Source organism: Brachyistius frenatus, unplaced genomic scaffold, assembly GCF_029030835.1.
Source record: "Brachyistius frenatus isolate BFR_SWC_R1_liver_20210118 unplaced genomic scaffold, ASM2903083v1 Contig_78, whole genome shotgun sequence".
Taxonomy (NCBI): domain Eukaryota; kingdom Metazoa; phylum Chordata; class Actinopteri; family Embiotocidae; genus Brachyistius; species Brachyistius frenatus.
The window spans coordinates 1,347,782-1,373,728 of NW_027210677.1; the positions used below are offsets into that span (position 1 = coordinate 1,347,782).

Here is a 25,947-nt window from a genome sequence, read left to right on the forward strand (position 1 = left end):
GGTTCTCTCCGGGTTCTCCGGCTTCCTCCCATCATCCAAAAACATGCACCTCAGGTCAGGTTACCTGGCGCCGCGCTAGTGGCAGCCTGCTGCAGCATCTCCCCCCTGAGAGCCCCCCTGCTGTAGTGAAGACATTTCCCCTCGGGGATTAATAAAGTGTATCAAATCCAAAAATCAAAAATAAATTCAAAGACTGAACCAAACATGCACGCTTTTGATTGTTTGTCATATTTTTCAGTGTGTTGTAACACTGGATGAAATTATTGATAGATGATCTTGTTTCACCTATTATAGCTGACTGTATTGCAGGTTGTTGTTTTTTATCCTGTCATTCATTTACATGATTTTATGAGTGTGTTTCTGCTCTGTGTATCTGGCTGAGACTCATTTTTCTTGGTTACAGAGTTCACTCGGTGTCCTCCTCTCCAGTTTCAGCCCTGAATCAAAAACAGACAAACAAATATTTGATAAATCCATTTTAATGGAAAATGTAAAACCCTTTTGAACTTCAATGTACAAAACATGTAACACTTGCACTTTAAAATTTGAAATTAAAGCAAGCCATGTTTTAAAAAAATACCTCAGTGAATGTATATATTTACATATTATAGTTAACTTTTTCATTATTTTATCTTTTATCTTCAAAAGTTCACAATAGTAAATCTTAACAAAAACAAGACAATCAATTCTTTTCTTAAATAAATTACATCTTTTTTTTTTGTAAATGTCTCAATTTTACAGTCAATACTTTCATAAAATGCTGAAGTGTAGAAGCTATTTAGTTTTTTTCTTTACATAATACAACTTTACCATCTTCAAAATAGTTTGGCAGTTCATTTCAGAAAATGGATTTATGGCATGAGGACTGTAGTGCATCAACATTTCCAAAGTTACAGGCAATAGCTTGTGTGTGCGTGTGTGTGCGTGTGTGTGTGTGTGTGTGTCCTCCATCACAGTAGAGCCGTATTACAACTGAAAACCACATTGTAAAAGAAAAAAAACAAAAACTGTACAACTCACATTTACAGTAATGCATTTTTGTCTTAATAACATCGCATTATCATAGAGCTATAAAATAAATACATCTTCACAGAGGAAATGAAACAATATTGTATGAAAAAGAAAGCCAAGAATAAAACGGCAACAGAAAGAACTAGAAAAAAAGGACGTGAACAGACGAGTTACAGAAGGAACAACGAAGGAGAAGCAGCAGCGACTGCTGACTGAAACATCTGAGATTTGTGGTTTGCATTTTTTTTCACCCCCTCAACTTTTTTTTTTCTTGATTATTAAAACATCAGAAATGTCATTTTTCATTGTGATGCTGCTGGTGATGCTGTTGTGATCAGCAAAATATTTTTGTCCGAGACGTTTGTGTGGCCTGCTGCTACAGATGGGGATTAAAGCCCTAAACCGTTCTAATCCTCTGCAGATCAGAGCAGGAGAGCAGCGGCTCCGTCAGCAGCTCCACCATCACCGCTGCTTACAGGACAGTCCGAGTCGCCATGGAAACGGCATCTTAGCAGGATGCACCAGCAGTCACACTAAAAGAGCTCAGCTTCTCCAGCGGAGGTGTGAAGTGCTGTTTTACTGCTTTAATAAGGCTCCAGAATAACTCTTTCTTTCCTCCTTTCTTCCCTTTGTGTTCGGAGCAGATGAATCTTTAATCCCCGTCAGGCCAGCGGTCCTCTGGCCTTGTGTTGAGTCCTCTTGGCACTGAAGGTTTGGGGTGATGATGAGGTGGGCCACCCGTAAGTGCTCACGCCGGCAGGTTCCCCCCCTGGATCACGTGACCAGCTCTGACCCCGGACACGTCTTGCGTTGGCGTGATGCGGTCCTCCACATGATGAGGAGGCTGCGGCGCCGGCCAGGTGCCGGTGAAAGTTGCAGCGCTCTCTGACGGGAGCGGTTGAGGCCGAGGGGGTGTCACGAGTTCTCCTCGTCGTCTTTGTCGGAGCTGCTCCTCTTCAGCGAGCTCACCGCCTCCTTCACACAGTGGAACAGGATGTTCTTCACCTGAGGACAAGAGAAACGCTTTCAATGGTTTCGGTCTTTATCTAAAAACATCTTTAAAAACCTGGGAGCCTCTCACATCACAACGTTACCCTCACTTTGTAAAGTAGGATTTCAGGTCTTCAGTTTATTGTTTCATGTTGTTAAATGATGAATAATCAACTGTGTGGTCAATGAAACATGCCTGGACTTATTGTTGCAGTTCTACTTCAGTCAGTAATCCTACATGTTGACACGCAGCCTCAGAACTGAGCCGCAGGATTTCAGGCAACTATCACATATTTCTATTTGTCTGTTTGAAGGGAAAATATGACACTTTCTACCATTTGTGTTATTATGTCAGAAGTCTGTTTCATACAGTCAGTGTAAGACACACACACACACACACACACGCGCACGCACGCACGCACGCACACACACACACACACACACACACACACACACACAAACACACAGCAGAGGGACTCAATGTCCAGAGGACATTACTGATAACTCACTATGCCATTCTATTTGTCTCACACACGCACACAGAGACAGTCCGTCACTCAGTGACAGATGACAGATGTGGCTTTAAGCCGAGCAGCCAATCAGACGGCTGCACTGCTTCCTGCTGAACAATGACGGCCTCTGACGTCGCAGTCTGCATCTTTGGTCACTTCCTGTTGCACAGCGCTCGGCTGCTGTTCGTGGATTGATCTCAGGTATCTTAGCTCATAAATCCCTGGAACTGTAACACATACTTCCTCTACTAAACTACCTGTGTTGCAAAATTTCTTGCTGACTTTGTACTTTATGTGCTATTTCCGGCCGCTAGCTCAGCAGTTAGCAGAGGCTTGTCTGTCCTCCCTCTGCTTCTCCTGCTCATTGTTTCCAATGTTTTGTTTTTTCTTGGTCTTTCTTTAGTGAGCAATGTAGTCGTGATAAATGTGGTCTTATTGTTGGATGCGAGACCGAATTAAATTCACAGCATCCTACGATGGACAACCACCCATTAGCTATGGTAGATTATCAAAACCCAGCAGCCACTGCAGTCCGACCCAAGGTTGACCCTGTAACCCGTCCCCCATCAGGTCCCGGGCAGCCCGGGTGTCCAAACTACGGCCTGCGGGCCAACTGCGGCCCGTGTTCCATTTTAATTGGCCCGCAGCAAATTCTAAAAATATCATGGAATATGGCCCACACATGAAATTTGCACTTGATTGTATTGTACTTCTTAGTTTTAACACCAGGTGAAGCTACCATCTTCATTGACGACTCTTCAACAGAAGAAAAATTCTGCAACGGATGACCAAAAATGGCGGACCCAAAGAAACCCAAGACAGCAACTGAGTGCAGAAAATTTCAGACATGGTGGGAAAATGAATATTTCTTCATAGAAGTCAAGGGAAAGTGTATCTGTTTGATTTGCAATGAAACTGTTGCAGTGATGAAAGAGTATAATGTACGACAACACTCGGAAACAAAACATCAGACCTACATGTCCTACACTGGCGCGGAGTGAGAAGAGAATGTTAAGCAAATGGCAGCTAGCCTGTGAGCTCAACAACAGCATGTTTTCCATGCTAACAAAAGACAAGAAAATGCTACAATAGCCAGCTACGAGGTAGCTCAACTCATAGCACAACACGGGAAATCTTTATCAGATGGTGACTTCATAAAACAGTGCCTCACTAAAGTCACAGAAATAATGTGCCCTGAAAAGATGCAAGGATTCAACAATGTGAACATGTCCAGAAACACAGTTGTGCGCTGAATCGAAGACTTGTCAGCTAACTTAAAACATCAAGTGTCACATAAAGCTTGTGCTTTTGATTTCTACTCGATTGCATGTGATGAGAGCACTGACGCCACAGACACCGCGCAGCTGTTCATTCTTTTGCGGGGAGTTGACGATAACTTTTGCATTACGGAGGAGCTGCTTGATCTCAGGAGTCTAAAGGGCACAACAACGGGTAAGGACATTTTTGAAGCTGCGTCAGATGCAATTGACAAAATGGAACTTAAATGGGATAAGCTGTGTGGAGTTACAACGGACGGCTCCAGCGATGACAGGCGAGCACAAAGGAACGGCCTCAGTGGTGTGTGCCAGTGGGGGAGAGTGGAGGTGAGGCTGTTAACATGCACTGCATCATCCACCAAACAGTCTGCCAAAACAGTCCAGCTTGACGATGTGATGAACACAGTTGTGAAAACTGTCAACATAATTGGAGCATGAGGGCTCTACCACAGAGAATTTCAAGCTTTCCTATCTGATGTCGAAGCTGAATACGGGGATGTCCTCTGTCATTCTGATGTGCGCTGGCTTTAGTCTTGGTCTTTGCTTTATTCCCTGAGATCAGAAATTGACAAGTTTTTGAAAGAGAAGGACCGGCCTCTACATGAACTGAGGGACCCTCTACGGTTGGCAGATCTGGCATTTCTAGTTGATCTTACTGATCACCTTAACGCACTGAACAAGAGACTACAAGCCAAAGACCAGCCTGTACCACAACTTTATGCACACATAAAAGCATTCTGTGCGAAGCTTTGTCTCTTTGAGACACAACTACGCAACTTCAATGTTGCGCACTGCCCCACGGTCCAAAATCGGATGTGCTTTTCCAAAGCAAACCTTTCTGCTAAAAGGGGGAAATATGTGTCTGTGATCACATCTCTTATGACAGAATTCAGTCAGCGCTTCCGAGACTTTTCTGTCATTGAGAAAGAAATCAAGCTGTTCTCGACTCCCTTCCTGATGGATGCAGAAGAAATGGAAGAGAGTCTGCAATTAGAACTTATCGAAATGCAGTGTGATGATTGTCTGAAGAATCAACATCAGCTTTTCTCCCTACCCGACTTGGAAAAGGCCAAGTTTCCTCTGATGCGACGCCACGCAAAAAGAATGATGAGCCTGTTCAGCTCAACCTACATATGTGAGCAAACATTTTCTCTGTTAACTCTGAACAAAAGCAGATTGAGAACCACAATGACCGACACCCATCTCTTTGATGTCCTTCGCATCTCAACCACTAAACTTACTCCTGACCTGCCAGCCATCCTTCAGTCCAAAGTGCAACATCACTGCTCCCACTAAGTGCAACGCAGTTCCCATTATGAGTTAAAAATATATTACACAGTATTCATGTGTTGAAAAGCTCAATTACTTAATAAATTCAGCCAATTAAAGATGATAACATTTTCTAACAAACGTTAGTTGATGTGTTAACAACCCCAATAACTTATTTGCATAACTAACTTGTGAATAGACCCGTCCCCTTGTTCCCTTCTTGTTCCCTCTTTATACAGGGCTGTGAAGGGGGATCACCATCCTGACTAAAAAGCAATCTGAGGCAGCTGTTTTGAGAACGAGCCGTTAACCCTTTTTGTAACAAAATTAATAAAAACCCGTAAATGGAAAGTTGTGATGGAGGCTGTTTTTGTATTTAATCATATTCAATTATCAAGCTTACTTTCTCCATTATAAGGGCCCGAGCACCAAAGGTGCGAAAGCCCTACTGTTATTCGTAAAATGATTATTCTTTTCGTTCCGTATTTTTCTCCACAAAAAAATGAATTTTTGGAGGCTTTCTCATATTCAAAAACTCATGAAAGTCGGTACACATATCTCTCCCGGTGAAAAATTGCATATTATAATGGAGTCGCCAGTGGACGTGGCCAAATGGCTCGCTGGCGCCCCCTAAAGAGATGCCCCGGCGGCTACATTTACCTACATGCACGAAATTCGGTGGACACGTGTATCACACCTGGACATACAAAAAAGTTACATTGCACCGTTACGTCAACTCAACAGGAAGTCCACCATTTTGAATGTTGTACTTTAACGAACTCCTCCTAGGGATTTTGTCAGACCGACTTGAAATTGAGTCAGTTCACTCTTAACATGTTTGGGATTAAAAAAAAGAATTTGTTTTTGTTGATCGGTGTGCCTGTGGTGTGGCTGCCATTTTGAGCGTCTTGCCATGAAACTACAAGTTGCTGTAAATCTTATGTACATGGACCAACCTTCTCCAAACATCACAGGTATGATAACAGCCCCGCCCTGAAGACCCCTGTGGGGTAATATTCGCTCATAGTCATAGCGCCCCCTGTTGGCCACTGGAAATGACACTTTTCATACTTTCACATGCTATGTCGAGCTGGTTGATCACATGAACCCGAAGTCAGGTCAGAATAGCCTAAACATGTGGTTGATGATATATTGAGAAGTTCATTCGACTTTGTCAAAGGGTGTCGCCGTGGCGATGCGGCAAAGTCTGATGTTTTGCTGTGACACAGGAAGTTGATGTTTAAGGTCAAAGGATGCTTGAAACCTCACGAAACATGACATACATCCGGCGTGAGTGGTGAGACGATACATCTGATGTGTTTTGCGAGTGGGTGTGGCCAAACGACTCGCTAGCGCCCCCTAAACTGCAGCCCCGGCACCTAGTTTCAACAGGAAGTCTGCCATTTTGAATTTAGTTGCCATTTTTGGCGATTCACACAATGTTGTACTTTAAAAAACTCCTACAGATTTTGTCAGACGGACTTGAAATTTAGTCTGTGCAATCTTAACAATTATAAGTTATCAAAATAATTAGTTTTCGTCGATCGGTGTGACTGTGGCGTGGCGGCCAAAAAGTGACCAAATAGTCATACTATAGCATGTCGTCCTATAAGTGACTTTTGGGTCACTTTTTGCTATAGTATGACTTTTTGTTTAAAGTTATGACAAAGGGCGGATTTGAAACCCACACCTTCTAACTGAGGCAACAGCACTAACCACTACACCACCAATCTTTCCCAGCAATAGTCAGCATTATGACAAATCTTTGACTCACTGCAACCTATAACTCCACCTTCCACAAATATTAATTCAAATGCGACCAAAATTGCCACAGACATTCTTTGGATAGCAGATATACGTGTTTTCAAGGGGTTCTGCAGTGATATTAAATATCTTCCTGTAATGTTTTGTGGAAGCCAAAACTTTTTCAATTTCTCCAAACGTTTCAACTTTACTAAAAGTTCAATCACTATCAACAGGGCAAGGTGGAATTTGAACCATTAATAGCATCCTTGGTGAAGTAGAATCTTTTACCTGTTGAGTTAACCAGACTGTCGGCTGAGTCGTTGGAAGCTCTGAGTGAACTCCGTGAAACACTTTCTCCTGCCGCGACTCTGACTCCAGCACTGAAGATAGTCCAGTGGTCTACGATGCCGACGCCGAGCTGGAAACGACCTCATGAAGACACGGGTTCGAGCCCCGCCAAGGTATTACACATGGTTCACGGACGGCTAGGCGGGGTTACGCCACACGGTTCACGGGGGTGAGTCCCTCTAAGGCAAATCCCCGTAGGGGTAAGCCACATGGTTCACGGGGGCCAAGTCCCTCTAAGGGTAAGCCACATGGTTCACGGGGGCTAAGTCCTTCTAAGGGTAAGCCACATGGTTCACGGGGGCCAAGTCCCTCTAAGGGTAAGCCACATGGTTCACGGGGGCCAAGTCCCTCTAAGGGTAAGCCACATGGTTCACGGGGGCTAAGTCCCTCTAAGGGTAAGCCACATGGTTCACGGGGGCCAAGTCCCTCTAAGGGTAAGCCACATGGTTCACGGGGGCTAAGTCCCTCTAAGGGTAAGCCACATGGTTCACGGGGGCCAAGTCCCTCTAAGGGTAAGCCACATGGTTCACGGGGGCTAAGTCCCTCTAAGGGTAAGCCACATGGTTCACGGGGGCTAAGTCCCTCTAAGGGTAAGCCACATGCTTCACGGGGGCTAAGTCCCTCTAAGGGTAAGCCACATGCTTCACAGAGTGCTCACAGTTTCGGGGTCGTGTTGTACACACTAACACCAAACTAAAGGTTAACAACAATACAATAACCCTAATAAAAATACCATTAATACATTTTAATGCTATAGTATGACCATTTTTTCGGACGACATGCAGTTGCCTCAACTGGGTTCGACCGCCACATGTCAGTTCAGAAAAAGGTCATACTCCAAAAAGTTATAAAAAAGTCATTTTTGTATATAGCATATAGTATATTGTATACAGTATATAGTATATAGTTTAGCCAGGGCGGTGCGGCTAAGTTTGATGTTTCGCCGTGACACAGGAAGTTGATGTTGATGAGCTATTTTTTTTTTTTTTTATAACAAGAATAAGGAACGAGATCGAGAAAAAAAATCAAAACTGCAAGCGGGAATATGTGGACCCTCGCATGCTGCACGTCGGGGAGCTGGTGGCCCCGACCTGCTGGATCCCCGACGTGCGGTGTGCGAGGGCCCGCATATCACTGCTTGCAGTTTTAATTAGAGATGTGATTATATTATTATTAGAAATTCCAACAAAAAATAAAATGAGTAAAATTAAGAGCAAGCAAAGGAAAATTCCCGGGATGGAGCATGTGATTTTGAAACTGCTGACTAAGGATAAAAAAAAAAATAAAAAAAAATATATATATATATAGATGTAGTAAGACTGTTGTTCCAGTCGGATGTAATGTCACATGATTACAACATTTGGAGGTAATTAAAATTAATGTTGAACCTGTGTTTAACTTTGTCAAAAGAACGTAAGACTGTAGTTTTCTAATGTCATGAGTGGAAAACGTCCTGGTTGACTTTGTGATTTGAGCTGCACGTCTCTCTGCAGGTTATTTACGTGTCTCCTGCCCAACAATCTCAATTAAAGGATGATTTAATTTAGGTCATAAAAATCTCTGTTACTAAATATATTGATGACTAATCATTAAACTGCAGCATGAAAAATATAAATCATGTGAATATTACCAATCACATTCCTGGAAACATGCAAGGAGAAGTGGCAGAAACCTTCCTCTATAGATTATCTACCGACCCCAGACTTCAGTTATAACCTCATTCAACAGCCTTCCTGTCGGCCTCTCATCCAAACTGGGGCCTGAAAAAGTTCAACATACCGAGGACATAACCAGATTAAACAAGACTCTCATACTTTTTATGCCATGCGGTCAAACAGGCAGTGGTTTTATAAACTAAGTCAACTCAGGGTTTCCCAATGTAGCTATGAGCAGGTTCAGTGTTCAGCACAAGTTACCATGACTACCTGTCCAGGTAGTGAAAAAGAGCAAACCTGAAGTTATTTTGCTAACCCCAAATCCTGCTCTGAGCATCCTCCAGAAAACATAATAAAAACAGTTTGATTTGTTGCTTTTCGTCCAGTTGCTTCTGATTTAAGAGTTTCCAACTGAATTCTCTGACTTTTCATCTGATTTAGTCGCCTGGCTGAGTCGACTGTTGCTCTCATATCAGTGTTTGCTCAGCCACTCTGAAGGACAGATCAATCAGTGACCAGTGTCGGCAGTTCAAAATTTTGTCCCACCCTTCCTTCACTGTGATGTCTGGTGATATTGACGAGTGCAGCGTTAATATTTTTCAATTCTTGCTGACCGGAAAAACTTGCCAAGCATTCAGCGCAGATTAAACTCAGCTCAGCGCCTCGTTCAAATATGCTGAACTCGTGGGGAAAAAACACTTCGGTGGACACGGTAGGCAGTTGCAGCGGTGGCACTGTGTCGGCTAATTGCAATTGCACCGTTGTTTAAGTGGTGTGAAAAAGTGTTTGACTCCTTCCTGATTTTCAAATTTTTTTGCATGTCTGCCACACTTAAATGTTTCAGATCATCAAACAAATTTAAATATTAGTCAAAGATAACACAAGTAAACACAAAATGCAGTTTTTAAATGAAGGTTTTTATTATTAAGGGAGAAAAACAATCCAAACCCACATGGCCCTGTGTGAAAAAGTGTTTGCCCCCTCCTGTTAAAACATAACTTAACTGTGGTTTATCACACCTGAGTTCAATTTCTCCAGCCACACCCAGGCCTGATTACTGACACACCTGTTCTCAATCAAGAAATCACTTCAATAGGACCTGCCTGACAAAGTGAAGTAGACCAGAAGATCCTCAGAAGATAGACATCATGCCGAGATCAAAGAAATTCAGGAACAAATGAGAAAGAAAGTAATTGAGATCTATCAGTCTGGAAAAGGTTCTAAAGCCATTTCTAAAGCTTTGGGACTCCAGAGAACCACAGTGAGAACCATTATCCACAAATGGAGAAAACATGGAACAGTGGTGAACCTTCCCAGGAGCGGCCGGCCGACCAAAATTACCCTGAGAGCGCAGCGACGACTCATCCAAGAGGTCACAAAAGACCCCACGACAACATCCAAAGAACTGCAGGCCTCACTTGCCTCAGTTATGGTCAGTCTTCATGACTCCATGAAATAAGAAAGAGACTGGGTAAAAATGGCTGCATGGCAGAGTTCCAAGACCAAAACCACCGCTGAGCAAAAAGAACATTAAGGCTCGTCTCATTTTTGCCAGAAAACATCTTGATGATCCCCGAGACTTTTGGGAAAATACTCTGTGGACTGACGAGACAAAAGTTGAACTTTTTGGAAGGTGTGTGTCCCGTTACATCTGGCGTAAAAGTAACACCACATTTCAGAACAAGAACCTCATACCAACAGTAAAATATGGTGGTGGTAGTGTGATGGTCTGGGGCTGTTTTACTGCTTCAGGACCTGGAAGACTTGCTGTGATAAATGGAACCATGAATTCTACCGTCTACCAAAACATCCTGAAGGAGAACGTCCGGCCGTCTGTTCGTGACCTCAAGCTGAAGCCAACTTGGGTTCTGCAGCAGGACAATGATCCAAAACACACCAGCAAGTCCACCTCTGAATGGATGAAGAAAAACAAAATGAAGACTTTGGAGTGGCCTCGTCAAAGTCCTGACCTGAATCCTATTGAGATGCTGTAGCATGACCTTAAAAAGGAGGTTGGTGCTGGAAAACCCTCCAATGTGGCTGAATTCCAACAACTCTGTAAAGATGAGTCGGCCAACATTCCTCCACAGCTGGAAAAGACTCATTGGAAGTTATCACAAACGCTTGATTGCAGTTGTTGCTGTAAAGGGTGGTCCAACCAGTTATTAGGTTTAGGGGGCAAACACTTTTTCACACAGGGCCATGTGGGTTTGGATTGTTTTTCTCCCTTAATAATAAAAACCTTCATTTAAAAACTGCATTTTGTGTTTACTTGTGTTATCTTTGACTAATATTGAAATTTGTTTGATGATCTGAAACATTTAAGTGTGACAAACATGCAAAAAAATAAGAAATCAGGAAGGGGGCAAACACTTTTTCACACCACTGTATATGTAAACATGTTTCTTAGCTGTATATATTTCTATTTATGTTTTGTATGTTTATCTATGTCTGTTTTTGCACGTTGAGAGGAGTTACAACTGGAGTCAAATTCCTTGTATGTGTTAACATACCTGGCCAATTAAGCTGATTCTGATTGGATGAAATCAGTATCAGTATCGCCCAGTGGGAGGGAACAACTGCAAACGATTCCCTGTGAGTGTCAGGTCTGTGAACACCTGCATAATGTGTGACCCCACCCAGCCTCACCCTGACTCTGGTTCTGACTGAGGTTTCTTCCTTTTAAAAGAGGACTTTTTCCTCCCCACTTGTAACCATGTTTGCTCATTTGCGAATTGTTATTTTTTTTCTTTATAACATTGTAAAGTATTATTTTGTAACATGCCCATTATTTATTCAAAATTGAATTGAATTGATATTGAAATTATTCAGGTCATGACACCTATAACATCAATGTGAGAAGGACCCGAACCAGTCCCCATAATAATAATTAAAAAAAAGGTCTGTCAATATTGTGGTGTTGATGTTGGTTCATTACCTGTAATTTATCCTCGTAGTTGACCTCCTCATTGTTGGGACGCAGCTCTTGGGAGAGGTGGAAGGAGCTGGCCACGTGCTCAGGTGACACAAAGTCATTGATGACCTGAACACAGCTGTGAAGGTTCTGGACCTGACAGGCAGGAGAGAGATTGTTTACAACAACATAACAGTTAACAACTACTGCTAGAATAGAAGGAAAATATGAGGAAATATAGCAGAAATCTGGAATATAGATGGTATGTGATTTTTCAGATGGTGCAGCGGTTCCCCACTGATCATTATTTTGGAGGTTCGATCCCCAGTTCCTCCTGTCCACATGCTGAAGTGTGTGTATGTGTGTGTGTGGGTACTTAATATATTGTAAATACCTGGTGCATGGCTCCTGCAGGTATCAAGACAGAGTCTCCCAGGAACTGAACCACGGTCCAGCCCTGAACTCCATGATCATCCAGCAGCCGCTGACGCTGCTTCCTGCTCAGGTACCAGCTCTGCTCCCTGATTGGGTCCTGGTCCAGCGAGATGTCCAATCCCTGCTCCTTACAGAGCTGAGGGGGGGAAAGGAGGAGGGTTTGTGAGGTTAGCATTACACTGATATTCACTACGTTATTGAACATGTCTGTGTGAGTGCTGACCTTGTGCAGGAACTCTCTGACTTTGTCCATGTCTCTGCTGAGGTAGATGTGCCACAGCGCCCCCGGTGTTTCACTGGAGTCCTTCAGCCTCTTTCGAACCCCCTCATCGAGATCCTCCTCCTCGAGACGCTTCAACACTCCTACAAACAGACACATACACATTCATGTTTCGAACGCTAAATTTAATTTAAAAAAAAAAATCCAGTCAATAAACTACTTCTATTCTTTTTTTTATTTAAGGTCAAAAATCCTGAATTATTCAGTTCATAAAGACAGAAAAGTGTTAAGTCTTTTACTGAATAAATAGACACATTTTCTTCATTTGGATTCTTTGAAAATACCATTTCTATATTATTCTCACCTGGTCACAGTAATTAAGGAAATAATACACAATGACAGACACGTTCTCAGGTCTAAGCTAATTGACTCCAGTAATTCTCACCAGTTTTGGACAGGACTCCGTTGCCTTTGGCTACTCCAACATAGACCAGAACAGAGACCACATCCGAGACTTCCACGTGGAGGTTGGCAGTCCCAAAGTCGTGGTCCTGAGATGCAGCTACACCTGAGAGACACAACGGATTCATTAGAACAAGAGCAGAAGAAGATTTGTAGCTGCATTTTATATGGAATTACATACAGTAGTTGACAACATGGAGGTTTGAGTAATGCTCATCACATGTGACTTAAACTGGTATTCACTGCAATTTTTTAGTGATAAGACAACGATTAAATCATTGTTCACTACATACATAACAAAACGTAGCCAATGTGTAATTAAGGAGAGCAATTATCTAATCGTTCAAACTACCAACAGATTAAACATAATATCTAAACGTTTGTTACGTGTACACAACTACTCGTCTCTGCTAGCCGTGAGACCGTCAGGTTGTTTATTTCCTTGCTCATTTTGTTAATAAACAAATGAGCAAGTCCTCCGAATAAGGAGGACTTTTCATGTAAAAATATTTAGGTGAAATGCAGACGTTGCCAAGTGACGTGAACCCACGGCGGCTGTTTTCCTTTTACCGTAGGCACAGCAGAGTCTCGGCCCCAGATCAGGCCTCACGAAGAAAGACGGCAGGTGGGAAGCGAGGTTGAGGTTCCCCTCTGGGTCAGAATACTCAGGCAGCGGCAGGTTCTTCATCAAGTCATCATATCTGCAATAAATCACCTCGTTTAGGATTATTGGATTATTTCTATGCATCGTTAAACCCCTGTTTATAAAATTCATTAAAAACATCAAGGGCATTTTCAGTATTCACATTTCTGGTGCCGACACAAGTGGCAGCCGACCCACTATCTCTGTATGTGTTATGTTTTGTTTCCCCTCCCCTAAGCTGCCAGCCCAGAAAGTGCAGCCCCCTCTCCCTTTGAGCATTTTAACACATCAGATCGGTTCAACGGCACCCCCTGCAGACAGCTCGGACAACTGTTTTCTCCTCCATCCTCTCAGACCCCAGTTTCAAAAAACACCAGACCCCCTGCACTTTGTCTACCATTTTTGAAAAGATACACATCGGACCTTTAGTATGAGACGTGCCACACGCCAAAGTTCCTGGACAACCCTCCCTTTGTGGGGTGTATCAGGGTGGACAACGGGAGAGTACAGGTGGAGGAATTCATTGTACAGAGCCGGTCAAAACAACTGCAGTTGAATACATCCAAGAAGGAAATGTTGGTGGACTATCACATGACAGAGGCTCAAGGGCCCAAAGGCTGGAGTCCTGAAACTCCCGCACATGTTTTTATGAGTCTGTGCCAATCAGCAACCAGCAGTGACGTCACCTGTTGGTTTGTGAACGTCATGAAGCCTCCAGTTCAGATTCTGTCCATCATCATCTTGCTAGTTTGGCGGGGTTTGGAGCAGGAAGTGATCATATTTGGACAAGCTGGGGGAGGAACCAGCGGTGGATCTGACTGATCTGATTGGAAACCTGATGATACTACCCACCGATAGCTGTAACCTGACTGCCCCACAGGCCTGTCAACTAGACCATCATCTTTGCACTGTGAAGTTATTTCTACATTGCATTAATCATCTCTATATAGGTAGGTAGGTAGGTAGGTAGGTAAGTAGGTAGGTATTTACTTTATTAATCCCCGAGGGGAAATTTTTTCGCTACAGCAGCATACAGAAGCAATAAGATAATAATATAAATAATAGAATAAAATAATAGAATAGAATAATAGAAAAGCAATAAAATAGCAGTAAAAAATATAAAATATAAAATGCACAGTATATACAGTACATTATATATCTATATATATATTATATACAAACAAACTAAGAAACATAGTCAACATATATATATATATATATATATATATATATATATATATATATATATATACAGTACAGTATATATCTATATATATTATATACAAACAAACCAAGAAACACAGTCAACAGTGTTATTGTACTGTGATGGATTTTGCCAGAGGTGAGTTATTGTAAAGTCTTATGGCAGTGGGCAGGAATGATCTCCTGTATCTGTCCTTGTGACAGCGGAGCTGGAGGAATCTTTTAGAGAAAGTGCTCCGCTGTCCCTGCAGCAGGTGGTTGAGAGGGTGGACAGGATTATCCAATATGGACAATAGTTTGTTCAGCGTCCTCCTCTCCACCACCTTTTCCAGACTGTCCAGTTTGTAGCCGATGATGGAGCCGGCCTTCTTAACCAGTTTGTTAAGTCTGTTGGCGTCACCGGCTCCAATGCTGCTCCCCCAGCAGACCACAGCGAAGTACAATGCACTGGCCACAACAGACTGGTAGAACATCTCCAACATCTCGCTGCACACATTGAAGGATCGAAGTTTCCTCAAGAAAAAGAGTCGACTCATCCCCTTCTTGTAGACAGCGTTGATGTTGGTCTTCCAGTTCAGTGTGTTGTCATGGAGACACCAGGTACTTGTACTCCTCAACCATGTCCACCTCCTCTCCCAGAACTCTCAGCGGTTGTGGAGCCATCGTCTTCCTCCTGAAGTCGACCACCATCTCTCTGGTCTTGGCCACGTTCAGGAGCAGGTGATTTCTTCCCGCCCACTCCACAAAGTCCTCCACTACTACCCTGTACTCATCCTCCCGTCCATCCCTACCACTGCAGAGTCATCAGAGAACTTCTGCAGATGGCAGGACTCTGAGTTGTACTGGAAGTCAGTGGTGTATAAGGTGAACAGGAAGGAGACAGAACAGTTCCCTGTGGAGCTCCAGTACCACTGACCACCGTATCAGACAGCACACTGTCCAGACGGACAAACTGTGGTCTGCCTGTCAGATAGTCATTGATCCAGGAGACGGTGGACGTGTCCACCCCCACCACCCGCAGCTTCTCACTCAGCAGCAGTGGTTGGATGGTGTTGAATGCACTGGAGAAATCAAAGAAAGTGATTCTCACAGAGTCACCGGTTCCATCCAGGTGAGACTGAGCTCGTTGCAGCAGGTAGATGATGGCGTCGTCCACTCCCACATGAAGCTGGTACGCAAATTGCAGAGGGTCCAGAGAAGATTTCACCAGCGGCCTGAGGTGGGCCAAGACCAGCCTCTCCAGCACCTTCATCACATGAGATGTGAGGGCAACCGGTCGGTAGTCGTTGAGGCCAGATGGAGTCATCTTCTTGGGGACTGGAACCAGGCAGGACGTCTTCCACAGCACCGGGACCTCCTCCTGCTTCAGGCTCAGGTTGAAGAGGTGTTGTAGGACCTCAGCCAGCTGGACGGCGCAGGTCTTCAGGACCATGGGGCTGATGCTGTCAGGTCCTGCAGCCTTGAGCTGGTGGATTCTCTCCAGCTGTCTCCTAACCTGGCCAATCGTCACAGAGAGAGGGGTGAGAGGAGGAGCGGGGTGTCAAAGTGTCGATGGAGGAAGAGCCCTGTGAGATTGAGAGCTCTATGCAGTTCACCAGGGGGCGCAGAGGGGAGAGGGAGGGAGGCAGCAGAGGTGTTTGGGAGGTGTAAGGTGTGGAGGAGACAGATGAGAGTGGTGAACTAAACCTGTTGAAGAAACAGTTTAGTTCATTTGACCTCTCCAGGTTCCCCCTGGTTGTCTCTCTCTCCCCTTGAACCCAGTAATCTCCTTCATACCGGTCCACACCTCCCTCACATTGTTCTGTTGGAGTTTGGCCTCCAGCTTCCTCCTGTAGGAGTCCTTGCACTCCCTGAGCTTCTCCTTCAGGTGGCGCTGCACTCTCCTGAGCTCCTCCCTGTCCACAGACCTGAAGGCTGCTTTCTTCTTATTAAGAAGAACTTTCAGGTCACTGGTGATCCACGGTTTATTGTTGGGGAAGCATTTTACAGTCCGGGATGGTACGGTGGTGTGTTCACAGAATTTGATGTATTCTGTGATACAGTCCGTCATGCTGTTGATGTCCTCCCCATGTGGTCCAAACAGCACATTCCAGTCCGTGGACTCAAAGCAGTCCTGCAGGGCATCTTTAGCCTCCTGTGTCCACCTCCTCACAGTCCTGGTGGACACAGGCTGCCTCTGCACCAGGGGAACATACCTGGGAGTCAGCAGGACCAGGTTGTGGTCTGATCTACCAAGGGGGGGAAGGGCAGTAGTACTGAATGCATCCATGGCATTAGCATACAGTAGGTCCAGAGTTTTATTGTTCCGTGTGGGGCAGTTCACATACTGGTGCAAAGCTGGCAGTACTTTATCCAGACTGGTTAAAGTCTCCAGTAACTGCCAAAAATGCACCGGGATGCTGAGTCTGTAGTTTAGCCACAGTGGAGTAGATGGTGTCCACTGCTGCCTCTGCATCAGCTGATGGAGGAACGTACACAGCGATAACAATGGCGGACGTGAACTCCCTCGGCAAATAATAAGGGCGCATCCCCACGGCGAGCAGTTCAATGTCCGGGCTACAGAAACGTTCCTTCACACACACGTGGTCGGGATTGCACCACCTCTCGTTCACATAGACTGCAATCCCTCCACCTTTCTTCTTACCGCTCCGAACAACGTCTCTGTCCGCCTGAACAGTCCTGAAGCCGGGTACGGCCGCGCTGTGGTCCGGGAGATGTGAGTGCAGCCACGTCTCGGTGAAACACGTGATGCTGCACTCCCGGTATTCGCGCTGGGTCTTTACCAGAGCGCCGAGCTCGTCCGTCTTGTTGGCCAACGACCTCACGTTCCCCATTAAGATCTCCGGTACCGCTGGTTTGTATTTCCTCCTTTACGCCTTTAGCTTAGCTCCAGCTCTGCAACCCCGCCGTCTTCTCCGAAGTTCAACGGGGATCTCAGGCCTCGCTCCGGGCAGCAGCAGTAGAGGTCTACTCAGCGCGATCAGCTGATCACGCGAGTAAACAATAACAGTGCCCCCATCCAGAAACGTGGAAAAATTACTGTCCATTGTCTGACCGTTAACTTAATACACGAGAAAGAAAAAAAAAAAAAAACTCCGAAGAGGAGAAAGGCTTAAAAAAATACTAATAACAACACACTCGGGGAGGAGCTGCTGCAACAGGCTGCCGCTAGCGCGGCGCCATCTTACGATATGTATTGGACGTTGTAGTTTTTAGTCGTTACTTTATTATGTTTGTTTACAGCATGGTTCATTTTAACAGTAATATTTTCTATTGTGTGTAAACTGCTTACATTTTGTATTTTGTGTATATATATTGTGTAATGCAAGATACAGGTCGCCTTAATTTCCTTCAGGATCAAATATTTCTCTATCTATCATTTTGGGTAGCACAGTTTGAAATCCAACAGCACAGATGTAACAGTGGAGTTGAAGGATGTGTGTACCTCGAGGGCATGAGGGCCATGAACTCCTCTCCAGATGGCCAGTCCTTCAGTCTGTAGACCATAGGTTCTCCATCTTTGGACTTGGGCCGCTCTGAACGGGTAAACAAGACATTAGTTGAAGTGAATCTAGTGGTTTATCAACATCAGTGGTTATAAAACCAGTCAAAAATGAACACTTACTGGTGATGTCTTCAAATCCATCCCAGAACTCCTTGATCCCCGAGTTGGACACCACCTGGTCTTTGCAGTTGAGGAGGTCTCCCTGATGGTCTGCAAACTCCTGGTTGAAGGATTCGGCCTTCCACAGACCGCCGTTCAGTCGCTTGTGGATCCCCGACACCAACACAGGCTGTACAAACACAACATCGAGTATTATCTCTCCAGACTCCACTAATGACCGTTAGTACGGTTCTGTAGGATTGATTAGTACCTGTCCTTGTTTCCAGCACTCTCTGAACAGTCTCCAGTTGTTCTGATTGCGGTGATCTTTGAGCCACAGTAACCGTCTGTTGTTTAACCAGCAGTGGGGAACGTCTGGATGCTGACTGGTCGAGTCCTCGGGCATCGCTGCGGTAACAGGCACCAACTTCTTCTTGTCTGGTTTAGCGTCCTCAGTAACAGCCGGGGTGGAGTTGTTGTTGCTGGGCGTGAAAGGGTCTTGCTTGATTGACAGCTTGGTGGTGATGTTCTGGCGGCTGGCAGGGATTTTATTCTCAACCACTGAAGCGATGATGTCATCGAGGATATTGGGCATGGTCCGCCCACCCTTTCCATGCTATAGAAAGGGCATCAACAATCTTTCAGCAAATATAGAAATACAAACAATCTGAAAAGCTGAAGGATGGACAGGACGTGGTGATGCAGTTATCTGTAATCATTGGTTACAGCATGAATGTGTTGGTGTGTGTACCTGTGAAGCAGGAGAGTAAACGGGTGCAAAGGCGATGCCAGCGTCAGTAGAACCCAACTTCAGCTTCCCTGCTGTGGTGGTGAGCAGATCTCTGAGTGTGGAGCCCTGCTCTGTGCTGTTGGCCACCAGCGAGGTGGTCTTACACTGCTGCAGGACTTCCAGGTTGTCCCCGTCCTTGTCCTCCATCACAGATTTACCCAGCAGCACTGACTCCTTGTTTTCTGTTCGAGGTGGGAGGAAAAGTAGAAAAACAGAGCAGAAAACTTTTTGGAGGTGAAATATATTGAAGCACTCGGTGAGGTGATGCTCCATTGGATGTGATCACAGTCATACCGATGCCTTCCATCTCACCTTTCTTCTCCTCTCTGGATTTCTGCTCCGCCAGGTTGGCGAGGAAGTGCAGCGGTGACTGGGACTCCGGTGGGGTCACGGGAGCACTTCCTGCGTCGCTACCCGGACTACATCGTCCACCGCCTCCTCCATTGGTTTCTGCCTTGGTTCCTCCTTGGTCGGAGTTCTGTTGCGAGCCCGGCTCGGCTTTCACCAAAGATAGCTTGTTACTGTGGTTGAGCACATTCTGCAGAACCTGGCCGACAGAGACGGAGGTAGAAATCAGAGGTTGGATTAACCCGGATGAATTTACAGTCAGAGGGAAAAGGTGAAAGGTCAGAGTTCATTGAAGCATATTCAAACTTTTTGAAAGAGGGAGGAGATTAAAGTACTCTTTCTTTATACCATTTACTGAGTACTTTTTTTTTTTTAAACACCCTCATTCACATGATTTATACAGTTGTGGATAAATTTGTGGGCGTCCTCACTTGACAAGAAGAAAAAAAATCTAAAAAAAAGTTTTCTGAAATAAATTGAAACCAACCTCTGCTGTCGTTCTTACCTGTGACACCCCGTTGGTGGCTGGTATTTTGGTGAGGAGGCTCTGTTTGCTGCTGCAGGGACAGTGAGACTTGATGTTGTGTTTGTCTTTCAGTGAGTGCATTGATGTCACCAACTCTGTCAGCACTGAAAGATCAAAGAGATGAAGCTGAAATTAAACATTTCACAGCAAAAAATATTTAGGGCGAAAAAACAGGATCTTTTTTCAAAAGAGACGCGATCCGGTCAGTCGGGCTGTGACAGTTTTTACATCACTGCAGTAGTATGATGCCGGCCACTTTATTAAACTTGCCATGCCAAACAAACTACAAAATATAAAAATAAAGCATATTGGCTATCAATCTTATCCACACACTAGTCTGCTGCATGTGTTCAGGAAAGTCCAGACGAAGCAGCAGGAAGATGCACAAACAAGAAGAGATGCTGGCGTGTTCGTACCTGTACCAGGTATGATCTGTGTCGGCATGAGATGTTTGTGGTCGTGCGGTTGTCCTTTAACACACTTCAGCCATCCGTATAGTTCTTTATCTGCCCACAAGAGAGACACAAAGTCACACACCTGTCACACTTTAAACAGGAACACTGTGTGTGTTAGCCTGCAGAGGAAAACCTCAAAATTGTCATTACAGTTATTTACTGTTAACTGTAAATAAATGCTGACTCAGGAGACGGACAGAGGAAGGTTGGAACCAGAGGCCTGTACTACGATGCTACCGGAGCGACCCCTCGATCCCGAAAAGAAACGGTAGACCGTCCCCGATGCAGCACAAAACGGAAGGGGAGAATTTATTTATTTATTTCTTATTTTCTCCCGTCTGCTTGACAACATGTGGGGCTGTAGTTGAAAAAAATTAAAAAAAAATGGCTGAAATTGTCATACAAGCCATGAGAATACATTTAAGCAACATATTAAATTAATGGAAGGTTATTATAGTCAGATTGATAGATTCAGTTAATAACCAGCACTGCTTAGCAATGATCATGTTTGTTTGGCTCAGTGAAGCCCTTTTGGGATGTGATGCGTCTCGGCCTCCTGTCCACACATACACGCACACTGACCTTTGGAGCTCCTTCTCTCTTTGGCCTTGTAGCAGTCCAGGCACACAACGAAGCCACATTTCTGACAGACCCAGTGGATGTTGAAGAGCGTTGCTTCACATGCATCACACATCTCCCTCACCCCCCTCACTGCTCGCTTCCACGCCAACTTGGCTGAAACACACACACACAATATAGGTTCAATTTAAAAACCATATTCAGGTGTAGAGAAATATAATGCCAGTATTTAAGTCAGGTTTACCATCCTTCTTCATCCAGCTAGCTGCAGTGTTCTCAGTCACAACCATCTGACAGAACTTGTCTCCAATGAAGCTGAGGATGTACTTGGCTGTGGTTTGGTCCAGCTGGGTCTCGTCCATTGCGCCAGGGACCCACAGGGAAAGGGCCTCGTCATCAAACTGGTCCGGATTGGAGAAGCCATCTATCCGGATGACTCCATTTTTACTGTAGGAAAGCCTGAATGGGAGGAAGCAGGTTATAAGCACACAGAAGGTACCACCTAGATGGTAAATGTATGCTCCTGGGTTTGTACAGCATGATGGAGACAGGGAACATGTTTGCATGCTGTTTCGATTGCAGTTGGATTCACAGTACTACAAAAAGCTAGCATGCCAATATTCTGTATTAAAATTGGTCAATGGTCAGTTCAAACATTTGTACCAAAGTAGAAGTCATTGAGCGGGATAACCACTTTGCCAAACTGTGGAAGAAGATCCAAACTGTCATCCTCAGCTGAGAGGAAATTGGTTTGAATGGCCAGGCACAACCCCAGAACCACTAAGGCACAGATATGCCACATTCACTGTGCGAACATATGGGTCTGCCACCCTCTATGGGGAACGTTTCAGTCATTTTTAAAATGTTGAAACTCCTGGAGCAGCCTTAACCAATAGACATTGACCACCATGTGCCCTGAAACCATTGACTGTCTGTAAAAGTGTTCGTAGCTTCGGGGGTCTGAAAAATGAAGCCGATGTGGAAGTGTCTGAAGCTGCAATAACACCCATACTCCCATTCAACTTCTCATAAAATTCTCAATCAATAAAATGTCTCCAACAGTTATCTCGGTGTTGTTAGCTAAAGTCACTCCTTATTAGTTTTCTGGCGGTTCATCTGAAAATAATCCCTCATTCATTAGAAAATAAGCTTCAAAAAGCTGTCTTTTTGGGGGCGTGTCTGTTTGATTGACAGGCTTGTGGTGCAGTCAGGTTACAGCTATTGGCCAGAATCAGAACCCGAGGCTTCATAACGGATGTTCACAAACCAATGAGCATTAGTCTGGTGGAGCCAGGTTTGGTAGCATGATGCTCTGGGGCTGTTTTATTGTCAGTGGAACTGGTACATTGCACAAAGTAGACAGAATAATGAAGAAGGAAGTTTATCTCCGAATTCTTCAGTATAACCTTGAATAATCAGTAAGAAAGTTGAAACTTGGACCCATCTGGGCGTTCCAACAGGACAATGACCCCAAACACACATCAAACCTGGTTGTGGAGTGGATAAAGCAGGCTAAGCTTTTGGAATGGCCTTCACCAAGTTCTGACCTCAACCCAACCAAAAATATGTGGACTGTGCTTAAAAATGTGGTGCTCAGAAAACTAACAAATTCAATTGAACTCTTTCAATTCTGCCTCATGATCCAACAAATTGATTGATTTCAGAAAACCTAAAATAAATGATCGCTTGTGCATCAAATTCTGGTTTTGTTTTTCTATTAAAGATATTTATATTGTACATTCATTCTGCCCTCGAAAAAAAAAAAATCATTGAAAGCTCAATATCACCATAACTTTCATGAACAAACTGTGAATTAGGTATCCCGGTTAGTATATAATGCTCATGTCATAACGTCAGGCCTATTTCTTCACAAGTGACAGAACAACTTGGTAGATGAATGAGAGGATGCTTTTGTGGACTGCGTCTTTCTGTACAATCACCATTGTGTCCTTGGTGTCCCCAGTCAGCTCAAATGAATGTTTATGAAATCCCAGTCTACTCAGCCAAACAGGCAGGCAGGCGGGAGGTGAGTTAAGGTGAGAGAGAGAGACATGGCGATTGAGAGCAAAGGAAGGGGGGCACAGCGAGAGAGAGAGAGACTGACTGCAGCTCTGCAGTGAAGGAGAGATTATAGAGCAGAAAATTCTCTTTGGCAGATTTATCCTGTTTGAACTCACTGCAGCTGCTTCTTATCCAACTCAACTGAGAGTGTGCCGTGCATTCACAGTAAATGTGTATGCCTGAGAGAGAGACATACAGTGGGTACGGAAAGTATTCAGACCCCTTTAAATTTTTCACTCTTTGTTTCATTGCAGCCATTTGCTAAAATCAAAAAAGTTCATTTTATTTCTCATTAATGTACACTCAGCACCCCATCTTGACAGAAAAAAACAGAAATGTAGAAATTTATGCAAATTTATTAAAAAAGAAAAACTGAAATATCACATGGTCATAAGTATTCAGACCCTTTGCTCAGTATTGAGTAGAAGCACCCTTTTGAGCTAGTACAGCCATGAGTCTTCTTGGGAATGATGCAACAAGCTTTTCACACCTGGATTTGGGGATCCTCTGCCATTCTTCCTTGCAGATCCTCTCCAGTTCCGTCAGGTTGGATGGTGAACGTTGGTGGACAGCCATTTTCAGGTCTCTCCAGAGATGCTCCATTGGGTTTAGGTCAGGGCTCTGGCTGGGCCAGTCAAGAATGGTCACAGAGTTGTTCCGAAGCCACTCCTTTGTTATTTTAGCTGTGTGCTTAGGGTCATTGTCTTGTTGGAAGGTGAACCTTCGGCCCAGTCTGAGGTCCAGAGCACTCTGGAAGAGGTTTTCTTCCAGGATATCTCTGTACTTGGCCGCATTCATCTTTCCTTCAATTGCAACCAGTCGTCCTGTCCCTGCAGCTGAAAAACACCCCCATAGCATGATGCTGCCACCACCATGTTTCACTGTTGGGATTGTATTGGGCAGGTGATGAGCAGTGCCTGGTTTTCTCCACACATACCGCTTAGAATTAACGCCAAAAAGTTCAATCTTGGTCTCATCAGACCAGAGAATCTTATTTCTCAGTCTGGGAGTCCTTCATGTGTTTTTTGTCAAACTCTATGCGGGCTTTCATATGTCTTGCACTGAGGAGAGGCTTCCGTCGGGCCACTCTGCCATAAAGCCCCGACTGGTGGAGGGCTGCAGTGATAGTTGACTTTGTGGAACTTTCTCCCATCTCCCTACTGCATCTCTGGAGCTCAGCCACAGTGATCTTTGGGTTCTTCTTTACCTCTCTCACCAAGGCTCTTCTCCCACGATTGCTCAGTTTGGCTGGACGGCCAGGTCTAGGAAGAGTTCTGGTCGTCCCAAACTTCTTCCATTTAAGGATTATGGAGGCCACTGTGCTCTTAGGAACCTTGAGTGCTGCAGAAATTATTTTGTAACCTTGGCCAGATCTGTGCCTTGCCACAATTCTGTCTCTGAGCTCCTTGGACAGTTCCTTCGACCTCATGATTCTCATTTGCTCTGACATGCACTGTGAGCTGTAAGGTCTTATATAGACAGGTGTGTGCCTTTCCTAATCAAGTCCAATCAGTTTAATTAAACACAGCTGGACTCCAATGAAGGAGTAGAACCATCTCAAGGAGGATCAGAAGAAATGGACAGCATGTGAGTTAAATATGAGTGTCACAGCAAAGGGTCTGAATACTTATGACCATGTGATATTTCAGTTTTTCTTTTTTAATAAATTTGCACAAATTTCTACATTTCTGTTTTTTTCTGTCAAGATGGGGTGCTGAGTGTACATTAATGAGAAATAAAATGAACTTTTTTGATTTTAGCAAATGGCTGCAATGAAACAAAGAGTGAAAAATTTAAAGGGGTCTGAATACTTTCCGTACCCACTGTATGATGAATAATCTATGTGGTGTAGTTAGGGCACATCTTCTCTCCTCCCTCCTTCTGTTCATACAAGCAGCTCCACTGCTCCCCATCAGCGGTGAATTATATGGAATGTAAATTAATGAAAGTGAGTCATGGAGGCGTTTCAGGCCCCGATCAAAGCATCCAGAGGCATTGGTTAGTTGGAGGTCACTACAGCTGCAACTCATTATGTTTTCAGGCATTCCCAGGATCTTTAACAGGAATGTATAGTCAAGTACACATGACATGCTGACGTGGTGCAAATTCATTGTTGTGACAATGTTGTGACAACAGTGACCCTGTTTTTCAAGGAAGTGTGAAAAAAACAAATCCAATCTTTTTTTAGTGTCAGCTCTCTTGCATTTAATGTCAATGATCTGGTCTTATATCGCATCTTCTTTGTCAAAACAGTCAGATCCAAATTCATGTTTTTTTTTAATTTCTTACTTTTCTGTGCGTAATATCTGTTGTTATCATTTGCACACACCATAATGAAAATAAATTTGGGGGAGAGCAGCAACAGTGAGGGGGAACGACTGAAAAACAAGGAAGTTCAAAATATGTTGAGCCTTTTTGGAGAAAAGCTTCTATTGAACTGGAAATAACCTGATCCTGGATGTGTTTGCTCCATACTTATTATTTGACTGTCGCAGGCATTGCGATGTTGTTTTAAATTCCACAAAAAACCATCAAAATTAGCGCAAATGTTAGACAAATTTTAAAATCAAAAGAGAGCTTTACCGTCTGAAATAGTAGAAGCGACAGAAGACCGGGGAGTGTGTTGGCTCCTCCCCCTTCTTGCTGCGGACCACACGGCACTCCCGACACTTCTGCAGGTTCGGTCCAATTTCTGAACACGAGTCGTCCTGCAGGAAAGATTCCCCCGTCTGCTTCAGCTTCTTCACCTTCCTCCAGTCCTTCAGCACGGAACGGGGGATCCCATCTGAACAGAGGGCACATCATCAAACCATTGATGACACCTACACTTTATGATGGGATTAATAAAGAGGGGCTCAACGAGTTGGTGTCAAAGATATTACAACATGAACGTAGACAG

General features: G+C 44.2%; 1 protein-coding gene across 3 annotated transcripts in view; it reads right to left on the bottom strand.

The window, feature by feature from the left end:
• Window positions 1-467: 467 nt before the first annotated feature.
• Window positions 468-25,947, bottom strand: part of jmjd1cb (jumonji domain containing 1Cb) — a 136,967-nt gene continuing 111,487 nt past the window's right edge. For all 3 annotated transcript variants that reach the window (XM_069708764.1, XM_069708763.1, XM_069708762.1), the window contains 16 exons: window positions 25,632-25,833; window positions 21,232-21,446; window positions 20,991-21,143; window positions 20,370-20,459; window positions 19,933-20,057; window positions 19,392-19,626; window positions 19,041-19,261; window positions 18,561-18,905; window positions 18,311-18,479; window positions 18,131-18,221; window positions 13,410-13,540; window positions 12,823-12,945; window positions 12,381-12,520; window positions 12,117-12,293; window positions 11,747-11,878; window positions 468-2,016 (listed from right to left, as the gene is read on the bottom strand). In XM_069708764.1, coding sequence (XP_069564865.1) covers window positions 1,927-2,016; window positions 11,747-11,878; window positions 12,117-12,293; window positions 12,381-12,520; window positions 12,823-12,945; window positions 13,410-13,540; window positions 18,131-18,221; window positions 18,311-18,479; window positions 18,561-18,905; window positions 19,041-19,261; window positions 19,392-19,626; window positions 19,933-20,057; window positions 20,370-20,459; window positions 20,991-21,143; window positions 21,232-21,446; window positions 25,632-25,833 — 2,639 coding nt within the window. In that variant the 3' untranslated portion in view covers window positions 468-1,926. The remainder of the gene's footprint in view (window positions 2,017-11,746; window positions 11,879-12,116; window positions 12,294-12,380; window positions 12,521-12,822; window positions 12,946-13,409; window positions 13,541-18,130; window positions 18,222-18,310; window positions 18,480-18,560; window positions 18,906-19,040; window positions 19,262-19,391; window positions 19,627-19,932; window positions 20,058-20,369; window positions 20,460-20,990; window positions 21,144-21,231; window positions 21,447-25,631; window positions 25,834-25,947) is intronic.